At 49.0% G+C, this 23,342-nt stretch overlaps 1 protein-coding gene across 10 annotated transcripts in view; it reads right to left on the minus strand.

Annotated features, from left to right (window-relative positions):
* The window catches only part of PHACTR1 (phosphatase and actin regulator 1), a 522,692-nt gene that overhangs the window by 8,940 nt on the left and 490,410 nt on the right, over positions 1 to 23,342 (minus strand). For all 10 annotated transcript variants that reach the window (XR_006057296.2, XR_009597749.1, XM_042237252.2 and 7 more), the window contains 2 exons: positions 4,927 to 4,982; positions 250 to 311 (listed from right to left, as the gene is read on the minus strand). Coding sequence is in view for 8 of the 10 variants with exons in the window: in XM_042237252.2 (XP_042093186.1) it covers positions 250 to 311; positions 4,927 to 4,982 (118 nt within the window). In the remaining 2 variants the exon portion in view is untranslated. The remainder of the gene's footprint in view (positions 1 to 249; positions 312 to 4,926; positions 4,983 to 23,342) is intronic.

A 23,342-nucleotide genomic window follows, 5' to 3' on the forward strand; every position in this document is an offset into this window, starting at 1 on the left:
CAAGTTGCTTGGAGGGGTAGGCCGCTGTCACAAAACGAAGCAACATAGGATGTCACCAGCCAACAGGACTGAGGGTTGTGAAGCTGTGTGACCACTGGCCCCCGGAGAGTCTAGAGAGCCATGTGTCCCGACACCCGAGGAATAGAACCACTGATGTCACCTCCAACAGGCCAGGCAGTGGGGAAGGCCTGCACCCGAGGGGCAGGCGGCCTGCTGTCCCAGCCCCATTGGCACAGAGAACCCTCTCACCTTTCGAGTTAACCTCCTCTTGATCTCTCTCTTCTCCTCTTGTTCCTCTTGTTCATTCCGAGCTGAAAGAAACAAAGAAGCTTTAGGTTTTGGTTGCAGCGTCCCCCAAGGAGGCGCCCTCTGAATCTCCGCAGGTTCTAGGCCAAGCAGCTCACAGTCTTAGGAGGAGAGTTCCCCGTCCGGACCGCAGCCACCCTTCTACTCCTGGGGACACTCTCCAAGCGCCTGCACTGTTTCAAACGGGGGGGTGAGCGGGTCAACCTTACTTCACTTTCTTCATGTCACACGGGGTTCCTTCGGAGTCTGCAGGCAGAGATGCTGGATCAGGAGGTGGGTCCTGAAACAGTGGGTGCTGCTCACAGTGACAGGTATGTCCTCGGAGCAGGGAGGCGCCCTTCTCTGGACAAGACCTGGGCCTCACTCAGCTCTGCCTTAGGCCTCACAGTGACCTAAGGGGTCTCATTGTGAGGTGGTCCGGGGCACCCGGTGCCCCGCCTGGAAGGAACAGAGGCCAGACCCCCACAGAAACAACACAAGGCATGGCTGATGCCAAACACAGAGGCTGGATCTGCAAAACGCTCACCTTTCGTAAGGCCTGATTCCATCAATTCTTTGAATCTTCCAAGAAGTCCACAGAGCATGTGGGAGGCCACAGTGTGGGGTACAATGGCCTGCATTTCGACTTTTAAGGAGTGTCTTAGGGCAGACTTGAGAGCTTAAATGTTCTCAGCGCAATATGGGGGCGGGGGGGCTTAGCATTAGGTGTGTGCAGGTAAGAGGGCCTGGGGAAATGAGCAGAGACGTGGTGGGCAGAGAATGTGGGCACATCTAAGTAGCCGGATGGTGGGGGTACCTCACTTTCCTCCCAGGCCTTGGGACGGACGCCCAGATCGCAGCCCAGTACTGTCTGATTCGAGGGAAACCATGAACGTCAGCTTGGGCCCAGTGCCCCATGTCTCGTCTACTGAATTGAGGATGCCTTCAGACAGAGGCCACCACGGCGACTTGACTTCAGCACCGTCTGCATCAAGAGGGCCCATTTGAAACCACTGACGTAAATGACGTTTCCATAACTCCACTGACTTATCGTATCAGGACGCATTTGTCAGTCAGTGGTCTCAGTAGAGCCCAGATTTTTAAAAGTGCGACCCCCTCGTGCCTAGAAGTGGGGTCCCCCCACCCCTCCTTGCCAGCAACCACAGCCTTCAGCCAACTCACACTGCAAGTGGCAATGCCTCCCGCCAGGAGGAACAAGGGTGAGTCAGAGCACGACTCAGGCCCTCACGCGACACCCCCCTCTCCCCGGGGACACGGTGTGGACACTCTGACCGCCTGTGAGGATCGGGATTGTGGACTGGGCAGCACCAGAAATGCCGACATCTGGCCCTTGGCTGAGGTCCCCAGGGGCCCCCGCGGTCCCAAACTCTACACGAGAGTGCCTTCCTTTGAAGTGAAAGGTCTTCCCTCCCCTTCCAGAGTTCCTTTGAAAAATGTGAATTGCTTCAGGATTAAAAACCCATTCAACTAGTCTTACCACCTTTGTACGAACGAATCTCTCCGAGATAAACTGGGAGTCAGCCAGTTAGACCCAGAAGAAGGGTGTCCCTCCCCCTCGTCCCCCCGACAGCTGCATTTGCAGATGGCAGGGACAGACGGAAAGGTCTAGAGTGGGTGGTGAGCACCCAGGAGGCAGCTCAAGGGCCCTGGGTTAAAATGGACAGACTCACAGTGTATTAGAGCCAGCAGAGGCCCAAGAGACCACCTAAGCTACTGCTCTTTGGCTTGGAAATTGACAGACAGGCCCAAGGGAACTGAGGGGTGGGCTGCAAATTCCATGGCTAATACGTTAGACACACGGTCCAGCTCTTTCTCTTGCTCAAACACACCGCCTCTTCCCAATCCGATTTTGCTTGGGGGCCAGCCCTCCTCATTACTGGTTACTTGCCTCGGACTCCACTCGGGGGCCTCCTCATCCTACAGGCCCCCTCCTGGGCCATGAAAGTCAGTACCCTGCCCTCTCATCTCCTACATGTGTTCCTGAGGTCCCTCTGATGGGCGTGGGCCCTAACCTATCACCAGTGGAATCTAGACTTTTAGTTCAAAGCCATTTATAAACTCAGGGTCATGAATTCTCAGACAGTGGGTACCAAGACAACCTCATTAGGCAAGTGGAAAAAGGGAGACCAGGAAAAGCCCTCGAGGTCATCACTGCCGCCACCACCAGACAGCTCATTGTGTGCTCAGACAGGCCTGAAGTCTCATTGGCTGCCCCCGGTGGAGCAAGTATCACCCACAGGGCTGGGCAGGCGGGGGCTCTCAAAGCTCCAGCACCATCCCCACCCCAGGCTGCCCACGCTGGTGGCCCACCCTCCTGCAACCTTAGAGACATGCTGCCTCCCGTGACTGAAAGCCCAGATGATAACTCTCAGAATACACCATTTGAGGGTATCTTCTGATGCCACAAAACATTTTTTGTTTTACAATCATGATAGATTTTAAAAAAGAGAAAAAAATACACACACACCTATTTCAGAAAACAGAGTTTCAGAACGTGGGAGAAAACAAAGAACCAGCAGGAAAAATAAATCTTTCCAAAAAGTTTTGAAACTGCAAAATGATGACCCTGTTTGAATTTGGTCAAATGGTCCTTCAATTTGCAGCTATTCACACAGGACACGACGGAAGAGGCCAGAGAATGAAAAGGAACCATGGGGGCAGCTGGGTACTCTTTACTTCCCTGAACCTGAGCCCACAGGCTTACACGACACAAGCAACCAACTCTACAACCCCAGCATCTTTCTGGAGGGTGAAAAGAAAGCAACTCGAGGGCCTGCTTATCGTCTATCGGGGATCTGGGCAGATGAGACGCGGGAGCTGGTGCCTCTAGGGAGCCAGGTGAGCTGGGGACTCCCTGCCTTCTCTTTCCAAAACCTCTGTCGGCAGGTTCTGAACACATCTTCTGAAACCTGAACAAGTCCCCAGAAGGGTTCAGCTTCTTCACAAGTAAGAGTCAGGTTAGGACCAAGGTACAACGTAGCCCGTCAGAACACAGAGTCCTTCGGTAACCACGGAGGTGTGTGAGGCGGGTGGCGGGGCAGAGGAAGGAGCAAGCACGCTCACCGGATCTCTGCGTTTAGAAATCAACGGCCACCTGTTTGTTCTTCCCTCTGATGTGGACAGTTTTTAGTGGGTCAGGATTTAGTGGGGACAGAAAGGGAGACACAGAAGCCAAACGTTTCCCCAACCAGGGAAGTCACCTGAAAGAGTTCTCAATCTGTTTCAGCTCAAAGTAAACTCTGGAGAAACTCTGAAAGGCACCCCTGGATTAGGAAGAACATAATCACATACACAACCTCCTAGAGATCTGGGGAATAGATCAGGTGCCCTGAGGCCCGAGGAAGGTCAGGGCTGAAGGTGCCACCCCGGAGGGGTGAGGGAGTGGCCACAGCTGAGAGCAAGGGGCAGGATGTGGGCACAAGGGGGATGCTCTGGGCCACACCCCCACCTCAACAACACAGCCTCCCCAGGGGAAACGCAACAGCCAGCCACACGATACTGACCAAGTCACAGGACCACGATGAGGAAGGAAGAAAAGGAAAATCAAGAACATTTTTGTTTGGTTGCGGTGGAAATACCCAGTCACTCATGCAGAGGCCTCACGTGACACGTGTGTGTGTGTGGTGTGTATGTGTGTGTGGGGTGTGTGTGTGGGGTGTATGTGTGTGTGTGTGGGGTGTGTGTGCTTTGTAAAACTGCATAGCATAAATTTCTCTTTTCTGGAGAGAGAAAGGGATGGGTGTGTGGGGAGAACGGGTCTGAATTAAACTAAAAACATCTGTTGACCATCTAGAGGGCAGTGTTGATGACAGTATCCTGCAATGAAGCAGAGGGGTTTTATTTTTCAACTATTGAATATCTCCCCCCCTAAACTGAGGAATGCTTGTTGGTGTCCGTGAGATGATTCCTTTTAGCATTTTTAAAACAAATATTTTAAGCACCACATGGATTTTCTCTACATACTCAAATTATCTCTGTGTCCTAAACTAAACAAGAGGCTCGTTCATTTTTTTCTGTCCACAGATAAGAGTGACAGCGAGACTTTCTGAAAAGAGAGCTTCAGCAGCTATTCCAGCAGCTGGCTATGGGAGGCCCAAGAGGAGGCCAGAAAGGATTTCCACTGGAAAATGCTTTCTTAGACTTTCAACTGACTGCTCAGAGGGAGGGGGGATTTTATCAGCAGCAGCCAGCTGCAGCAGAAAGTCATATCCTCTGGTTCTAGTTTTCAAATGGCTATCTGCCCTATTTTAGCCATCAGTATCATATTTGCAGTTTTTAAGCCAATTTGGCTTTAAGGCAACCCCAGCTCTCATTCAACAAGAAGTTATCTTGCTCGAACTTTCCAGCTTCTCTGACTCTGCAGCCCACTCAAGGGCAGGTTTTTTCTTGGAGACCCTGAGCTCCTCATGAACCAAGTGGATTCAAAGTTGCTTTCTCTGTGGGGAGGCTGTCTTGGGGGGTGTCTAACACACAGGGGTGAAGCCTGCAGCACCAGAGAGGGTCTCGATCCTTTCCACACACACACACACACACACGGGAGAAGCCCAGCGGCTTGCTGTGATATACCATCACCAAAGCGATCATGAAACCTCAGCATTTGCCACAGGCTCTGTCACTTACGTTTCAAAATGTTCCTCTGCTCCAGTTCCTCCGCGGTCGGCCTCTGGCTCAGTCGCCTGCGGAAAAAATCCAGGAAAAGTTTTTGGACCATGTCATAGCCTCCCTGGGTCATTAATCTCCCCGGCCGTCGCAGATGCAGGAGGCAGAGTCAGAGGCTGGGGTGCCTGTTCCATCCTGCGCTCTCAGAGACTGACGCTCACCACCAACGGCTCCTCAGTTCCTCAATTTCAAGCCCAGGAAAGCCACTCGGTGTGATGTCACGTGGAGCTGACCCTCCTCCCTCTGGCGGCCCCTCCCCTGCCCTGTTCCCCCGGCCTCTAGGCCCGTGAACTCTCATCACAGAAGTCTCATTCTTTCGCTGGGGCCTCCTAACTTTGAGATCATGGCCTCTGCCTTTCTCCCCTGACCCTGAGGCTAGAGCTTGCCTCTTGCCATGTCTGTGCAGACTCAAAATACAAAGAGGCCCATGGCCCCGGGGAGTCGGGAGAAAGCAAGTCTGTCTGCAGAGAACAATAGCTGCTCTTCTGATCCCCACCCATCGCCACCAGAGCCTCATTAGACACGGGATGACAAATGAAGAGGAACAGGGGTGACGCTTGGTGCCCGCATGTAATTTAGCCATAGCAAGTGAAGCGTCACAGCCGGGATGTGAACTGGCTATGATGCCACAGCAGGGGGCGGGGGCGGGCAACAGGCGGGTCCCATGCAGGACGGAGACTGGGAAGGACACCCAAGAGCAGACACATGTCCTCAGAGACGCTTTAGTGGATCTGACTCCAGAGGCAAGGGACACAAAAGCAAAAACAAGTGGGACTACCTCATCCTAGAAAGCTTCTGCACAGCCAAGGAAACCATCATCAAAACAAAAGGCAACCTACTGAGCGGGAGAAGACAACTGCAGATCACATACCTGATGGGGGTTAAAATCCAAAATATATAAAGATCTAACACACATCAACAACCAAAAAATCAAGTGATTAAAAAATGAGCAGAGGAGCTGAACATTTTTCCAAGAAGTCACATGGACGGTCAGCAGGTACATGAAAAGATGCTCAACATCAGTGATTACCAGGGAAAGGCAAAGGAGAACCACACGGAGCCATCACCTCACACACGTCCGAACGGCTGTCACCGAAGAGACCACACAGGACAAACGTTGGCAACCACATGGAGGAAAGGGACGGTGGCACCCTGTTGGTGGGAATGTAAACCGGGGCAGCCATTGTGCAGAACAGTATGGAGAGTCCTCAGAAAGTTAAGAATGGAACTACCATACGACCCAGCTAGCCCACTCATGGGTCTTTGTCTGAAGAACACCAAAACACTAACTCAAAAAGATAATCTGTGCCCCTCCGCTCACTGCCCTATTATTTACAGTAGCTAAGTGGTGTTGGAGAAGACTCTTGAGAGTCCCTTGGACTGCAAGGAGATCCAACCAGTCCATTTTGAAGGAGATCAGCCCTGGGTGTTCTTTGGAAGGACTGATGCTAAAGCTGAAACTCCAGTACTTTGGCCACCTCATGCGAAGAGTTGACTCACTGGAAAGGACTTTGATGCTGGGAGGGATTGGGGGCAGGAGGAGAAGGGGACGACCAAGGATGAGATGGCTGGATGGCATCACTGACTCGATGGACGTGAGTCTGAGTGAACTCCGGGAGATGGTGATGGACAGGGAGGCCTGGCGTGCTGCGATTCATGGGGTCGCAAAGAGTCGGACACGACTGAGCGACTGAACTGAACTGAAGATACGGAGACAACCTCAGCGTCCACTGATGGGCGACTGGATGAAGAAGGTGCGGCCCATCCACAGTGGAATATTATCCAGCCTTAAAAAGTATGAGACCTCGCCATTCATGACATCACGAAGGTAGTATTCTAAGTGAAATAAGTCACACACAGGCAAACACTGTGACTTCACTCCTACGTGGAATCTAAAAGACTCCCAAACAAATGAAGACACACAATAAAAACAAAACCAAACAGATACAGAGATCAGAATAATGGTTACTGGGGGGAAGGGGACTGGGGGTGGGCAGAATGGTGAAGGGGGTCAACTGTACTGTGACAGGTGGTCACCAGACTTGTGGTGGTGATCACTCTGCAGTATATACAGATGTTGGATTATAATGCCGTATGCCTGAAACTTACATTAAAAAAAAAAAAAGAAAGAGGAGGACTACATGTCCAGATGAAGTTCCAGGAAAGATCACACAATGGGCTTCAGCATCACAGATATGTTGGTATTTTTGAGACTCTTGGAAACTATTTAACAATCCTGCAATTAATTATTCAGTTTTCCACATCCCTCGTTGGGATGAGGTATGTGTGAGGTGAGAACACTGTGGAAGGAGTCTGAGGGGCCCCCGAGTCCTTCCAGGAGAACTAAGGGGTAGACAACAGTGCTGTTCTAGCAGCAGAGGTCACAGTCCCTCCCGAAACATCAGCAACCGGCGTCTAGAGCTGGCAAGATGTTTACATCACGGGGGCTTCCCTGGAGGCTCAGGCAGTAAAGAATCCATCTGCAATGTAGGGGCCCTAGGTTCGATCCCTAGGTGGGGAAGAACCCCTGGAGAAGGGCATGGCAACCCACTCCAGTATTCTTGCCTGGAGAATTCCAGGGACAGAGCAGCCTGGCGGGCTACGCTCCAGGGAGTCACAAAGAGTCAGACATGACTGAGCGACTAACATTTTCACTTACATCATGGATACTAAGAGAGACCAGATTCAAAATAAAGTCCATGGAGTTGCCAAGTATAACTGTTTTAAACCCAGTGCTGACAGCTGATTCTATGATGTTCCAATATCGTTGCCATATAGGCTGCACACAGGGAGTGGGCCTCAATGACAGAGAAAGGAGTTTTGATAGGATATCTGTCTTCAAGGCGCTTGGGAGCACCTTGGAGACGGCTGGAAATGGTTAATCCCAAAGTGTTCTCAAGTTTATAAGAACATTTTCGCATCTATTCTTCATTTTCTAAAACATCCCATGAAGGTATTATTTATCTGCATTGATAAGGGCCAGCTGGGTATCTGGAAATTCACAATTCTCGAGGCTCTAAATTTGGACCCCACAGTCTTCCCGTCCTTTCTAAAACAGCATTCTCCAACTGCAGGGGGGAAGCTGAGATTACACAAGTGAGCAAGTCAGTGTCATAGGTCTGGGATGTAATTCCTGACTCCACTTAGAGTGAGCTTCTTAGAGTCTCTCCCTCACTTTTCCATTTATTTTTCTGCCAAATACGAGTTCCTTTTGTAGGGATGCACAGCCACCTTTGTGGGACCATTTTGGAAAATCAAGGTTTCACAGGAAGCTAGGGTTTGGGGATAGTATGTTTTGAAGAAGCCCTTCCAGATTCAAAAGTGGGGGTCAGTGTTTTAGAATCTTATGCCCTAAAGTGTCTGCAGAAGGTTCGCTCACTGGCTTGTGCTAAGCAGCCCATGGATCCCACGAGCAGATGCCTTGCCTGGTTCTTTGCTGGCCTTTCTGCTTTTGTTTTTCTTACACATCATGTTTGGAGGGGACGAAACAATGAGTGACTGAACTCTAACCAGAGAAAATTCTGCTATTAACTAGGCAGCCTTATCGTTAAATACACATGATTTCACATGAGGCCCTCTATTTATGTTTCATTTCTCTTGAAAGGGTCTGAGAATAATATCCAGGCTAATCACAGCTATAAAATGCAGCTAAGTCCTCCCAAAGGGCATGTGCTATAGTTAGTTGTTTTGACTTTGAAAATGAGATTTGGTAGGAGAATGATATTGTGGCTTAATGACAAAGTGCTAAACAGCTCAGGAGTTAGGGGACCAGGGTTCTACTCCGGGCTCCACCCTGAAGCCACCTGGACAAGGTAATGGACCTATTCAACTCTCTGTTTCTCTCTCTGCAAACAACAGGAGTAACTGAATAAGCTAATGCTGACTTAACGCCTAACATGTACAGGCATGCTCTAAGAAGCACACACACCAATTCGTTTAATCCTCAGGTCAGCCCCTTGAGATAGCACTACCAGCATTTCCACTGTACAAAGTGGGAAACTGAGGCACAGAGAGCTGCGTACCTTGCCCTGGCTGGGTGAGGGGATGAACGTTTCAGATTTACAACATATCACACTGTTTGCTGTACAGAGAATGGGCTGGGAGATGCAAGAGGCAGTCTGAGGAGGAGCCCTGGAGGCTACTGCACGCCTGGTATTGGACGATGGGCACCTGGGCTAGGCTATGGAGGTGGACGTGCAAGCTCTCTAGGGGTCGAGTTGACAGGCCATGGAGATACAGCGTCTGTGGACACTGGGGAAGGACGTATGCCACATAGCTCTCAAGTTCCATAACTTACGCGGCTTGACGGACGGTTATGCCATTCACTGAGAAGGTGGGGAACACTGGAAGGAAACCGGGGCATTTGAGGATGGGGTGAAGGATGGAAGGGGACCATGAATCTGAGTGTAGACCTGTTGAGTCAGAATGACTGCACATCACAGTGGACGTGTCCAGTAGGCAGCTGGGTCTACTGAGCTTGGTGGAGAGGAGAGGGTTAGGCCAGCGACAGAAATTTCTGGCTAGTCTGCAAAACAGATATTCTCTGAAGCCAGGGGAATGGAGAGAGCATAACATTAGGAGAGGAGAGGGCCTGGGATGAAGCCTTACAGAATTCCAATAATTTAATGCTAAGATGAAGGCAGACAAATCTGCCAGGGGGTTTGAGGAGGGGCAGTGCACAGAGGCAGAATGCAAACTAGAAACGTGGCACCATGGAAGCGGAGGAAGGAGACGGGCATGGCCAACCAAGTGGCTGGCACGCTGAGAGGTCAGAAGAGGCCTGAGGAGCCTGCCCTCGGGGCGGAGCACCAGGGAGGCGATGAGCAAGCTCACCCAGAGCTCTTTCGGGGGCAGTGGGGACGGAAGCCGGGCTGCAGTGGGTGAGAACAGGGTGAGGAAACGGACCCAAGAGGCACGGGGGACTCTGCCACGAAGCCGGCTTTGAAGGGACCAGAGCGCGGGAGGGGAAGGGGGCTCAGAGGATGTTTATAGTTTCTAGTGACTAGAGACTGCCTGTATTTAATGGAAAGAATCCAGGTTAAGAGGGAGTGGTGGTGACAGTGAGGAGTTAAATAGATACGGAGGGAGAAGGCTCTCTGGACAGTGCAGGAGTTCTGGGAAGGCAGGAAGGGCTGGGGTTCTAGGGGCAGAAAAGACCTTATCTTTCAGACGGAGGAGGGACAGCTCTTCGCTGTGATAGCAGGAGGTAGGAAGGAGGGTGATGTACGGAGGTCTGCATGTTTCGTATCAGAATTAAAAAGGGCGTTGCCAATTGACAGCTTTGACTTACTCTTTCAAGTTGGACAACAATAAGGATGACTTGCAATAGTTTAAAATATTACTTTTCCTTGAAGGGTTTGTCTTTGATCAGAGCCAAACTCACAAAGCAAAGGGATAAAGTTCTAGCTTCAGAATTCACCATCGGAATTTTAGGGGAGTCCCCCGGGCAGCCCACCATCTTTACCAAGTAAAGCACCCATCTGCTTGGTTCCTCTTAAGCTTGTGCAGAAGTGTTGGTTAGTAGCTGAGCACAGTTACTGTGCTAATGAAGAGGTCAATTTTACGAATAATCCTGAGGAGCTAATTTCGAGAATATAAGTAGAGATGCCCTCTGAATGCATTAGAACTCTTACACTATCCTCACCTTGACAGACTCAAGTAATTTTATCTAATTTTAGACTAACATTAAATTAAAATTCCTCCTGATATCTAGACACGACCCTTCATATGCTAGATGACACAGAAAAACTCCTACTTGGGGAGTTTAACTTTTATACAAAATGAATCACCCAAAAGTAAAACTTTAATGTCCTTTTCAGTGATCTATTTAATCAGCTCTATTATATAGGTGACCCTGGTTTATACAACATCTCTGAGCAGCGACACTGTTTCCACACCTCAGATGACTTCCTCTTTGCCATGGACCACAGCTTAGAGATCTCCACTTACTGTGAACCGAAAAATCACCAACAGAAAGTGAAAGTAAAAGTGACTCAGTCGTGTCCGACTCTTCGTGACCCCATGGACTATATAGTCCATGGAATTCTCCAGGCCAGAATACTGGAGTGGGTAGCCTTTCCCTTCTCCAGGGGATCTTCCCAACCCAGGGAACGAACCCAGCCCTCTCACATTGCAGGCAGATTCTTTACCAGCTGAGCCACAAGAGAAACCCACTTGAAAAATCACTGATTCCCATTTTAATGCCATTTGCCATCCATTGCCATGTATGAGCCTTCTATTTTTCTTCAAAATGTAAAAATGGATATTATTGTTATTTTTTATCAGTCTGAACAATTCCATCTTTATCACCAACCACAAGAGAAGAGCAAACAAACTAACATTTTCCTGTGAACTAAACACACCCATCCCCAAACAAAGGGCGTTCGGTGCTGGCCTGGAAGGAGGAGGCTGCCAGCAAACAGCGGCGAGATGCTTTAACACACGCAGAGCAGCATGACAGCGTCCCCAGAGAGGTGACACGGGTGCTGGCGGCTTGGCCGGTCTGACGCCAGCAAGGGTTCGTCCTGCCTCCCAGAGCTAATGGGTTTTCCACAAGCTTTGGAATGGCAAGGTCACAGCTTTCATTAGTCTTTACAACCGCTTATTGTTCTGAGGGCCCTGATTTTCAAGCCTGGATTTCTAAAACTGTGTCTGCATTTCAGGGCAGGGGGCAGGGTGAGGGGGTGGAAGCTGAATTGACTTTGGTTTCTTCGCCGCATCTCAGCCACGGAGGGAGGCAGCTGCCTTTTCAGATGGATGGAAAGAGAAAAGCGCAGAGGTGCTTGTGGAGAAGGACAGAAAGCAGGGCCCTCTTTCCTGAGGCAGGAAGGAAGAGATGGGGTTTCCCGAGATGGGACACAGGACAAGTGGAGACAGGCGGGGTGGGGCCAGGGGCAGGGGAGGAGCTCTGAATCCTGTCCCCTTGGAATCTGTCTCTCGGAACCTTTCTCTAGCACTTGTCAGGGCCATGTGGGCTGGGGCATTTCTGTCTGGGCCCTGATCATCACTCCGTCCCCAGTCCCTAGGCAAGGACCGAGAACATAATAGGTGCTCATTTAGTCATTATTAAACCCAGATCTGCCCACACACGCTCCCTGGATGATGTCCTCAACACTCATGACGTCAGTTAGCGTCCACACGCCAATGACTCCAGATTCGACATCCCTAGCCATGTTTCTGAGCTTCAGATCACCTTTTCAATCACCATTTTAGACTCCTACAGGCTGTCAAAAGTAACGGGTCCCCAAAGAATTAATTTACCTTCCTCTTCTGGGTAGGTAGTTTTGCCAGCTGGATAAATTATTTTGTCCACCAATAAAATCCCCTCTCCTGCCACAGTGAGCCACCCAGGAAACTAGGAACTATCCCCTCCTCTGCACTTCACTCTTGGTGGCCACTCAAGCACCAAGTCCAAATCATCTCTCATCCCATCCCACCACTGGCCCCTCCAGAAAGCATGCTGCCAGCCTATCGAGAATGGTCTTTGTGAGGGGTAAATCTGATCACCCCACTCCCTGTGTGAAAGCTATGCACGCCTTCCTGGAGTCTGAAGGAAGGACTCAGAACATGCAACGTCCCATAAAATTCTTTATGATCTTCCCACTTGCGGAGAATCTCCCCCATCCTGTCCTTTAGACATAACCACCTCCTCTTGGATTTGCAGATTTGCATGCCTTTCCTTATGTTTGAGCATTCTTTCTCTTCCTCTTTGTCTGGCTAACTGGCAGTAATCCCCAAGACTGCAGCTTAAACCTCAAATGTCACTTCCTCTGTTCACCAGCCTTTTGGTTAAGGTGCTTCCACAGCGTGTGACAATAGTCTTGCATCTCCTGCTATATCCTGGTCCTTGTGATTCTTCCATTTATGCCCATCTTGTCCCCTGCAGCCCAGGGAAGGTGGGACCACACGCCCCACTCACCAGCTGGGCTGCGTCATGAGAGCATAACCTCGAAGGGGCACAGAAGCCCCCACTCAGAAGGGTCCTGTGCTAGTCAAGACAGACCTAAGAATACAGACTTCTTCATCCACTCATTCATTCACAAAATACCGAGGGTCCGGATTCCCCCAATGCTCTGCTTTGGTGGGCCTCAATATACAACATATACAACACCTGGTTACTCTTCAAAGCGAGGTGACGGACGCGAAGCTGGAGGTCGGCCCAGGACGCCTCGGCTCGTGCCTGCTCTGATGAGACACCTGAGTGACTCCAGGACCCACAAGGGTCTGTGCAGCTCACGCTCTTTTCCTGTTCCCCGCAAAAGCCTCCCGGCATCTGGGGGCCATCAGCACCTCCCAGGAAGGGGAGGCTGAAGGGCCTGGCTGACACAGAAGCTGAGAGGCAGGCGCCAAGCACCCCTGACCTCCTCTCTCTTCCTTCTCCAGGACCACAACTATTTTCTCACAGCTGCTCTTGGGGCCCCTTCTGAGCTCCTATTTCTGGAAAAAAATCACAACTCGAGTTCAGATGAGACTTCATGCTGTTTAGAAACCTGGAGATGGAAACACAAAAACTCCCCAGGGAATCTCAAACGTTCACGTGGAGGGGATTTCGGTCACCTGATTCTGCCAAGTCTTCTGTAATTCCCCCTTTGTTCAAAGTCTCATTTCCATACTGTTTCCTGGTCTGTGATGCTACAATTTTAATGTATAGCTTCATTTTAAACCAATAGCTCTGTTGAATGAAAGACTGGTAAAGAATGTAGGTATTCTTATTAAATTATAAGTGCTTTCCTAAGGCTTGATAATATTTCACAAAATACTACGACTTCCACATCTACCTATCTTTTCCAATCTGTCTCATATATGTATATGTATTTATATAAAAAAGTATATATATACCCTGTCTTTTTTCTCCCAGCAGCATGGTAGATTTCAGGAACGTCGAACCACTTTGGATTTGCCTTTTTGCACTTTTGGAAAATCTATTTGCTAATTCAGAAAGAATCAGAAAAGACGGAGTTCTAATCATATGTATGCGTGTTCAGTCACTCAGCTGTGTTCAGCTCTGTGCAACCCCATGGACTGTAGCCCACCAGGCTCCTCTCTCTGTCCATGGGATTTCCTGGGCAACAATACTGGCATAGGTTGCCATGTCCTCCTCCAGGCGATCTTCCTGACCCAGGGACTGAACCCAGGTCTCCTGTTTCCTGCACTGGCAGGCGGGTTCTTTACCACTGCACCACTTGGGAAGCCCAAGTTCTAATCAAGGAAAGGGTTTATTTTTCTAGGAATGGATCTACCAAATGGGAAAGGCAAAGAGGAAAGAGAATGCAAAAATGGAATGTGATATGGTTGCTTCAACAGGCTTGACCTTCACCATACAGGAAATGAATATCATCGCCTTTACTCATTTCTTGGCCTGATCTATGCAGCGGATTGGGAGATAGATCACTTGTAAGAAGAGACTATATCCCATCCAGTATGTTCCCAAAAACAGACCATGAGTTCATAGCACATATCGACCACAGCATCCTCAGCTCCCAGCCTGGGGGACAGCAGGCCTGTCTTCTCTCTCACTGTTGTGTGTGTGTTACACACACACATACACATCCTGTTTTTTTATTTCCTTGCATTCTGTCCACATCAGATATTCAGCATACACACACATCACCCACACGTGCAGCTTTACTCGCTTCACGTGCACTTGGGCATGTGAGAGCGGAGGGAAATCACAAGCTCACAGCAGCACCAGCCAACAGGCAGGGAGCTTCTCAACACCAGCAGGCATGGGGGAAGCCCGGGCAGAATCCGCCAGCAGCGTTGCCCATGAAGGCAGGTCTGTCACCGGAAGTGCCAGCAAAACCAGCTCCTGGGGCACAAGAGCGGCTCCCACGTCCATCCGGAGGGAACCGGCTGACGTAGACCCGCCCCCTCAGGGAGGCCTGATCTCCTCCTCCCAGCAGAGCCTGACCGTGGCCAGCAGCCTGACCAGCGTGTCTTTAAAGAGCGCTAGCTGTACTTTCTGAGCTTGTCTGGAAGCAGAATCCTATACACGGTGGACAGGAACACTCGGTCACTCAGAGCCCTGAAAGCCATCCTTCCCAGCCAGACCAGCCTCCCCGGAGAAGCAGGTGGAAGGTTCTCAACCAGAGCCACAGTACCCTCTCCAGAAGACGGACATTCCTGACACTGTGTGTCTGTGTGTGCGTGTAGAATACAGGTGTCTTTCCTTCGCGCAGTAAGTGTTGTGTTTACACACACCCCACACATCCACAGTTCTGAAATCTGCTGGGACCGCGGCCACAATATCCCTTCATACCCGCGTGAAGCTCGGTTCAGGTACCACCCTGTCACCTGTCCTGAGGCTAGCGATGGGTGAGGCCGGCCCGGCACCCCAGGAGTCTGTGCTACTAGTCGACTTTCATTGGTGTTCCTCTCACTAGCCCCCAGCTCCTCCTGTGGGGCTTGGAGTTTAGCTACAACAGCGAAAACAAGAAGACACTCACCACCCCTGTTGCTACTGATGTCCAAACTAGGCTGGCCTGGCAGGGCGTGTGGCCTTCCTTTCTTGAGGACAACGCCCATCTTCTGCTATAAAATGATTCCCTCTGAACCCTGTCTGTGGGGCCAGGCCCTTCCACACTGGCCACCAGCAGAGCGACACTGCTTTTGATGCTACCTGGGTGTCCTGCAAGTAGCTTTTCTACTTGCTCCAGTTGCTGCTGCTGCTGCTAAGCTGCTTCAGTCGTGTCCGACTCTGTGCGACCCCACAGATGGCAGCCCACCAGGCTCCCCCATCCCTGGGATTCTTCAGGCAAGAACACTGGAGTGGGTTGCCATTTCCTTCTCCAATGCATGAAAGTGAAAAGGGAAAGTGAAGTTGTTCAGTAAGTGTCCGACTCTTCATGACCTCATGGACTGCAGCCTACCAGGCTCCTCCGTCCATGGGATTTTCCAGGCAAGAGCACTGGAGTGGCATCCCTGGTATAATTTCTAGCATAATATGATGCTTCAGGGGCTTCCCTTGTGGCTCAGCTGGTAAAGAATCCACCTGCAATGCGGGAGACCTGGGTTGGGAAGATCCCCTGGAGAAGGGAAAGGCTGCCCCATTCCAGTATTCTGGCCTAGAGAATTCCATGGACTGTATAGTCCATGGGGTTGCAAAGAGTTGAACACAACTGAGCGACTTTCACGGTGCTTCAGACTTGGACAAGGTTGTATGAATTTACAGCTTCTTCATGGGAAACACCTGAGCATTCTGAGTGATGCTGTTGACTGTGGGGTGAGAATCAGATTTCACGGGTTGTGGCCCCAAATGGCCATGTGTGGTTGAACACTGTCAGGAGGGAGCGCAACACGACAGGAATGAGATGGAGTGATGCTCTGAGGATGCGGCAGGCTCCACCGCACTCAGCTCCCACAAACCTCAAGGAAGCACCTCCCAGGTCACTCAAGAGGGCGTGCCCAGGGCTTCCCTCGGATGGGACATTGCCTGGGCCGTGCAGGGTGGAATATGCAGATGGCAGGCTCATTGGTTCAACCAAATTTGGGGAGGGGAGCTCTGCAGGGTCTCATTTTAATGAACCTGTCTCAGCATCTTTTAAGAGGGAGCCTAATAAGTTATAACATGAAGATAAGCATCCCCCATGGCTCAGTGGTAAAGAATCCGCCTGCCAATGCAGGAGACATGGGTCTGCTCCCTGGCCCAGGAAGATCCCCTGGAGAAGGAAACGGTAACCCCCTCTAGTATTCTCGCCTGGGAAATCCCATGAACAGAGCAGCCTGGTGGGCTACAGTCCACGGGGTCGGAAAGAGTCAGACTCAAGACACTAAACGACAACAACACAAGGGCTCACAACTGTCCAGAGGAGGGCTGCATTTACTGCGGGCAAAATTCTCAACATCCTGATTACCTGTCAGCACCGTGCTTATCTGTCTGCCTACTTTTTTCCCAAAGGCACTAACAAGGCTGCCCGTTTTGAAGAACTATTGTTTTAATGGTTCAGTGGGCATAGAACATAAAATTTTCATGATCACACTTCCTAAAATAGAAGCGCATTCACTTGTATTTCAAAGGAATTGCCTTCAGAATCAGAGGGAAAAGTGATTTTCCAGGGTTTGGGTCTTTGGATGGTGATTTTTCCTGTTTATATTCTGTTCAAATTACTATTTCGTTATTAGCATATATGCAATTTTCAAGGCTATTATAAAAAATCTTTGCATTCTAAACCAAGAAGAGGGAAATGGATATAATGCAGATAAATAAAATGAATTACTCTTATTAGCATTTTGCATGAGAGTTTTTTTGTTGTTGTTGTTCAGTAAACAAAGATGGTTCAGGGACCCATGAAAAACTGGTATACTGCAAACATCTTAGTTGTAATCCAGTTCTGCTATTTAAATATTCAGGATTACATGCCAGCACTAATAGGAGAGCTGCAGAAAAGTCACTGACAGCCAAACCGGTGGCTAGATTTGGTGGATGAGGCAGAAAGAGGGCTACACACCATGGAGATTATTCTGGAGACCAGAAATGTCAACTTCACCAAAGAACGAAGAAGTCTTCTTAAGTATAAATGACTAGAGCTTCATTTATCATCTGAATGACAGAATCGCTAGAATATAGCAACCCCAAACTAAGGCATCAGCTAGAGAGTCTTCTCAAGTGCCTGCTCAATCTTCAAAGTTACTAATGAGACTTTCCCAGCTGTGAGTAACTATGAAGACAGGACCTCTCTCACACATGGGCACTTTATTTAAATGTTCCTGTAGCAATATGGGACAGACCAGGAAACGATGTCCGTGAAAGAAACTACCTGGAGAGAATTCAAGGATGCCTTACTCATGGGCTTTTTGATTTCTGAAGATGTTTCTTAAAGATTTACTCCAAAACTTTTGAATCATTTCTCTTTCAGACAGGAATTGAGAAAATCAGCTAAGGCCTATGACTTGTTATATTTTCCAACAAATAACTGGCTTGTTTCTTCCAGTTTGAAGTGAATTTATTTCTCCTCTTCCTGATGGTATTAATTTTAGCACTGGCTGGGGTCAAAGGTCTTGGATTCAGATCCCAGTATAACCAGGTTAACTATGTGAACTTGGCTAGCAGCTTAATTTCTTCTGATCTCAGTTTAACTGTAAATTGAAGGATGTTAGAGGTGTGATATGTGAATGTCTGCTGCAGCTCTAAAGTGCTCTAATTCTATATTTCTTCACATCCAGAAAATGCAGTTGTGAAAGGAGTGAAGAAACTCACAAACAGCCTGCTTGTGATACAGGTACAAAGCCCACTGTGGAAAAAAAATGAGCCTTGATCTGCTTATTGGACTAGGGGAAGTGATGGGTGTATTGACGACACCGTCTCCCCCAGCTATGGAGCTGCTGGAGGCATGGATTCTAGACGCACGTGATGACTATATGGATAGAAGCTACCTGACCCACATTAGGCTTTACTCCAGTGAAACATACACTTTTAATGGCTTAAACCACTGGAATTCAGGCTTGTCTGTTAGGGCAGCGAGCATTACTTATTCTGAATAACAAGTCTGGCAGAATACGGCATTCAGCTTCACAATGAGAGACAAGGGACTAGCATTCGTTATCTGCCACAGTGTGGAGAATTACTCATCTAGTGCTCCTAGATGACGGCGAGTGCAAAGTCAGTCTTACAGGGAGAGAAACGAAGGCTCGCCACAAGCCTGACTAGTTAAAAGACGGATGGAGCTGTCCCTCTCAGGCCTGGCTTCACAGTCTTTGATTGCTCTCTATTGTACCACTGCTTCCCAGACTGCAGTGTGCACCAGAATCAAGCTTGTTAAAAAGCTGATTTCTGGGCCCCACCTTCTGATTCAGAGTCTGGAACCTGAAAACCTGCATTTTACCAGGTGATGCTGATGAGCCAGGGACCACGTTGTGGGAACCACACACACTACTTCTCACACTGCATCAAGTACCACTGTCTTGACAGCCAAACCTCGGTGTTAAGTGTTTCAGGGCTTCCTACTCATTTCAGGGAAGCCCCAGGAATCCTGGAGAGGGTAGCCGTTTCCTTCTCCAGGGGATCTTCCTGCCCAGGGATTGAACCTGGATCTCCTGAGTTGGTAGGCAGATTCTTTACCATCTGGGCCATCAAGGAAGCGCACTTATTATGGACAGAGCTACTGAAATGCAAGACAAAGCCCAGTTCAATCCAAGATGGAAGAATATCTCCTATTCCTTCTTCTTTCCATGGCTTATCTCTCCCGTGAGCACATTTGCTCCCATGAGCCTAGCCACTAGTTCAGGACTCCACTCTCCCACACAATCCCCACCCAACCACAGGCACCCACCGCTACACAAAAACGAAACCAAAATAAATGTCAGCGTGTTGGCTTAAAATAGAAGGTTCTGGATTTGGAAGGTGTGTTTCTCTTTGCTGCTCTCTATCTCTAAGGGTCACAGCTCAGCTTCCTCACCTACAATGACGAGTCCCAACTGCAGCCACCTTGGCAGGGTTGGCGAGGAGGTGGTCAGATGAAGTGAGGCTGGAAGAGCATTTTCTCAACAGCAAAGGTTCCAAAGTCTTAGACAATGTTATGTCAGGACCAGCACCCCGAGGGTAGTCTCTAAACATACAGATCTCTTTCTCAGCCAAATATTCTAAGAAACAGGATCTTTCTTTCTGACACTGGCTAAGATGAACAACAAACAGGAATCATCATTGCAGATGACCCCAGCAGGAGGAAAACCTGTGGAGAACTAAAAGCTCTTCCTTTATCTAACTCTTCCGGGTGAAGAGAAACCTCTTAAAATGTGGCCATCAGCAGCCTATTGGAAATATTAACATGGCTGCAATCCAAAGTCTACAAGCAATAAATGCTGGAGAGGGTGTGGAGAAAAGGGAACCCTCCTACACTGTTGGTGGGAATGCAAACTAGTATAGCCACTATGGAGAACAGTGTGGAGATTCCTTAAAAAACCGGAAATAGAACTGCCTTATGACCCAGCAATCCCACTGCTGGGCATACACACCAAGGAAATCAGAATTGAAAGAGACACATGTGCCTCAATGTTCATTGCAGCACTGTTTATAATAGCCAGGACATGGAAGCAACCTAGATGTCCATCAGCAGATGAATGGATAAGAAAGCTGTGGTACATATACACAATGGAGTATCACTCAGCCATTAAAAAGAAAACATTTGAATCAGTTCTAATGAGGTGGATGAAACTGGAGCCGATTATACAGAGTGAAGTCAGCCAGAAAGAAAAACACCAAGACAGTATACTAACACGTATATATGGAATTTAGAAAGATGGTAACGATAACCCTGTTTGCGAGACAGCAAAAGAGACACAGATGTATAGAACAGTCTTTTGGGCTCTGTAGGAGAGGGAGAGGGTGGGATGATTTGGGAGAATGGCATTGAAACATGTATAATATCATATAAGAAATGAATTGCCAGTCTAGGTTCGATGCAGGATACAGGATGCTTGGGGCTGGTGCACTGGGATGACCCAGAGAGATGGTATGAGGAGGGAGGTGGGAGGGGGCTTCAGGATTGGGAACACATGTACACCCGTGGCAGATTCATGCTGATATATGGCAAAACCAATACAGTATTGTAAAGTAAAATAAAGTAAAATAAATAAATAAATAAAAGAAATATCAACAAAATGCAAATGACACCACTCTAATGGCAGAAAGCAAAGAGGAACTAAAGAGCTTCTTGATAAAGGTGAAAGAGGAAAGTGAATAAAGCTGGTTTAAAACTCAGCATTCAAAAAACTAAGATCATGGCACCTAGTCTTATCACTTTACGGCAAATAGATGGAGAAAATGTGGAAACAGTATCAGATTTCATTTTCTTGGGCTTCAAAATCAATGTGGATGGTGACTGCAGCGATGAAATTATAAGACTCTTGCTCCTTGGAAGAATAGCTATGACAAACCTAGACAGTGTATTAAAAAGCAGAGACATCACTTTGCTGACAAAGGTCCATACTATAGACAAAGCTATGGTTTTTCCAGTAGTCATGTATGGATGTGAGAGTTGGACTGTAAAGAAGGTTGAGTGTCAAAGAATTGATGCTTTTGAACTATGGTGCTGAAGAAGACTCTGGAGAGTCCCTTGGACTGAAAGGAGATCAAACCAGTCAATCCTAAAGGAAATCAACACTGAATATTCATTGGAAGGACTGACGCTGAAGCTCCAATCCTTTGGCCACCTGATGCAAAGAACTGACTCAATGGAAAAGAACCTGATGCTGGGAAAAATTGAGGGCAAGAGGAGAAGGGGATGACAGAAGATGGGATGGTTGGATGGCATCACTGACTCAATGGACACCACTTTGAACAAACTCAGGGAAGTAATGAAGGACAGAGAAGCCTGGCGTGCTGCAGTTCCTGGCGTCACAGAGTTGGACATGACTGAGCGACTGAACAGCAACAAAGCCGCCTACTCAGGGCTCGCCCATTCTCTGCTTGGTCTGCAGCTGAAGACAGCTGTACTCTTCCTGCCCCTCTATGCCCTGAATTTGAAAAGCCACTAGAATAATCAGCCATTTAAAAAATGTATTAAAAAAAAAAAAACAACCAGGGACTTCCCTGGTGAACCAGTGGTTAAGACTCTGAGCTTCCAATGCAGGGGTGCAGGTTCAAGCCCTGGTCGGGGAACTAAGATCCCACGTGCTGCATGGTGTGGCCAACACCCACCACCTCCCCCCACAAATAACCAACAACGAAACAAACAGAGAAACCTAAGACTCCCCATCCTCCAATGATTGCCACTTTTTTAAAAAAACCCTTTGCAAGTTTTAAACACGCATTCGGATTCTATTTCTGCTGGACAAAAAGCAGCTCCTTGGTCCTGCACAGTTGTCGTATCACTGGAAACTGCACAGGTGAGCAGGGCAGCCGCGAGTCCGAAGTGCAGAGCACCGGAAGGGCCCGCAGACGTGGCTTTATTCCTTGACATCCAGTGCGGAGCTTGCAAACTGACTCTTCCCCTACACCACACACACACACACGCACGCACGCACGCACGCACACTGTCGGGGCTCATCGCTGGCGACAGGATGGCAAGAACTCAGTCTTCACTGCATTTCTTAACAGCTGGAGGCTGAGACAAGAGGGCAAGGCTGCAGAAGTCTCTGCAAGGCTCTGAGACACGTTCATCAGCTGTGGGTCCCTGTGAGACGGGCTGGGACCTGCGACCCTGTAACCGAGCGCTTGCGCTTACACCTGGACAAACATCTCCTCCAGCAACAGCATACAAAGAAACTATCAGGGGCTCAAAGTAACTGCACGCGTGCTCAGTTGGGGCAACTATGAACAAGATGCAAAAGGGCCACAAATCAACATCCATCTCAGAGGTGCTAGGAGCCCAAGCAGGGTCTGGGCATGATCCCTGCACACAGCACCACCAAGAGGGTAAGTAAACCACCTAAACCACTCCTCTCGTCCAACCTACCCATCTGCCCTACCCTCATCCCATTTAAGGAACCAGCTCGGCCCCCACCTTGGCACCTGTTTCTTGTTTTCGCTCCCGTGGGTGCAGCATGAGTCCCAGTAAAGCCTTGCCTGAACCTCTCAGCTGGCCTCTTAATCAGCTTCTATTGATTACAGAATTCAAGGACCCAAGTTGGCAGTATCTATGATAGGCGTGGCTTCCCTTGTGGCTCAGCTGGTAAAGAATGTGCCCGCAATGCAGGAGACCTGGGTTTGATCCCTGGGTTGGGAAGATCCCCTGGCAAAGGAAACGGCTACCCACTCCAGTATTCTGGCCTGGAGAATTCCATGGACTGTATAGTCTATGGGGTTGCAAAGAGTCAGACAAGACAGAGTGACTTTCACTTTTCATGATGGGTGTGGCTCACGCCTCAATGCCACAACCTTTACCCACATGGTCCTGAAGTTTTATTCCACCTCCTCCTAACACACCTCACTTAAATCTTTCTCAGGACAATGTCTGAACCATTCGTTGAAATGAACATAAAACCAGCGTGTAGCTTCCCTTAACTTTCCATTGTCAGGTCGTGCTGTAGCCTTGACTCAACTCAGCACCTTTCAGAAGATGTCAGCCTTTCTGAAGGGCTTTTAGAGAAGATTTTCTATTTTGCACAGTGAGTTAATGGGAGGTGTCGAATGATCTGAAAGCAGCTGAGCTGCTCAAAGATTCCACGAGTTTGTTATGCAAATACTTCAGGATTCAATAACTCCATTCCCGTCATATTTTGCTCAGATTTAGCTTATTCCAATCACTCAGTTGCAGCTTGGTGGCTGGTATCTAATTTCAGTTTTGTTTACAGGAGGGCTCAGAATCCACAGAAAAAGCCCACCAACCTGAGCCATTCCCACCCATGCGCTGCGGATGTGAAGGCGAGCGGATATCCATGCCCTCTTCCCGCTCCCCTGTGGTCCCCTGGCTACTCTGTCCCTCATCACAGCCCAAGTAGTG

Source organism: Ovis aries, chromosome 20 (assembly GCF_016772045.2).
Source record: "Ovis aries strain OAR_USU_Benz2616 breed Rambouillet chromosome 20, ARS-UI_Ramb_v3.0, whole genome shotgun sequence".
NCBI lineage: Eukaryota > Metazoa > Chordata > Mammalia > Artiodactyla > Bovidae > Ovis > Ovis aries.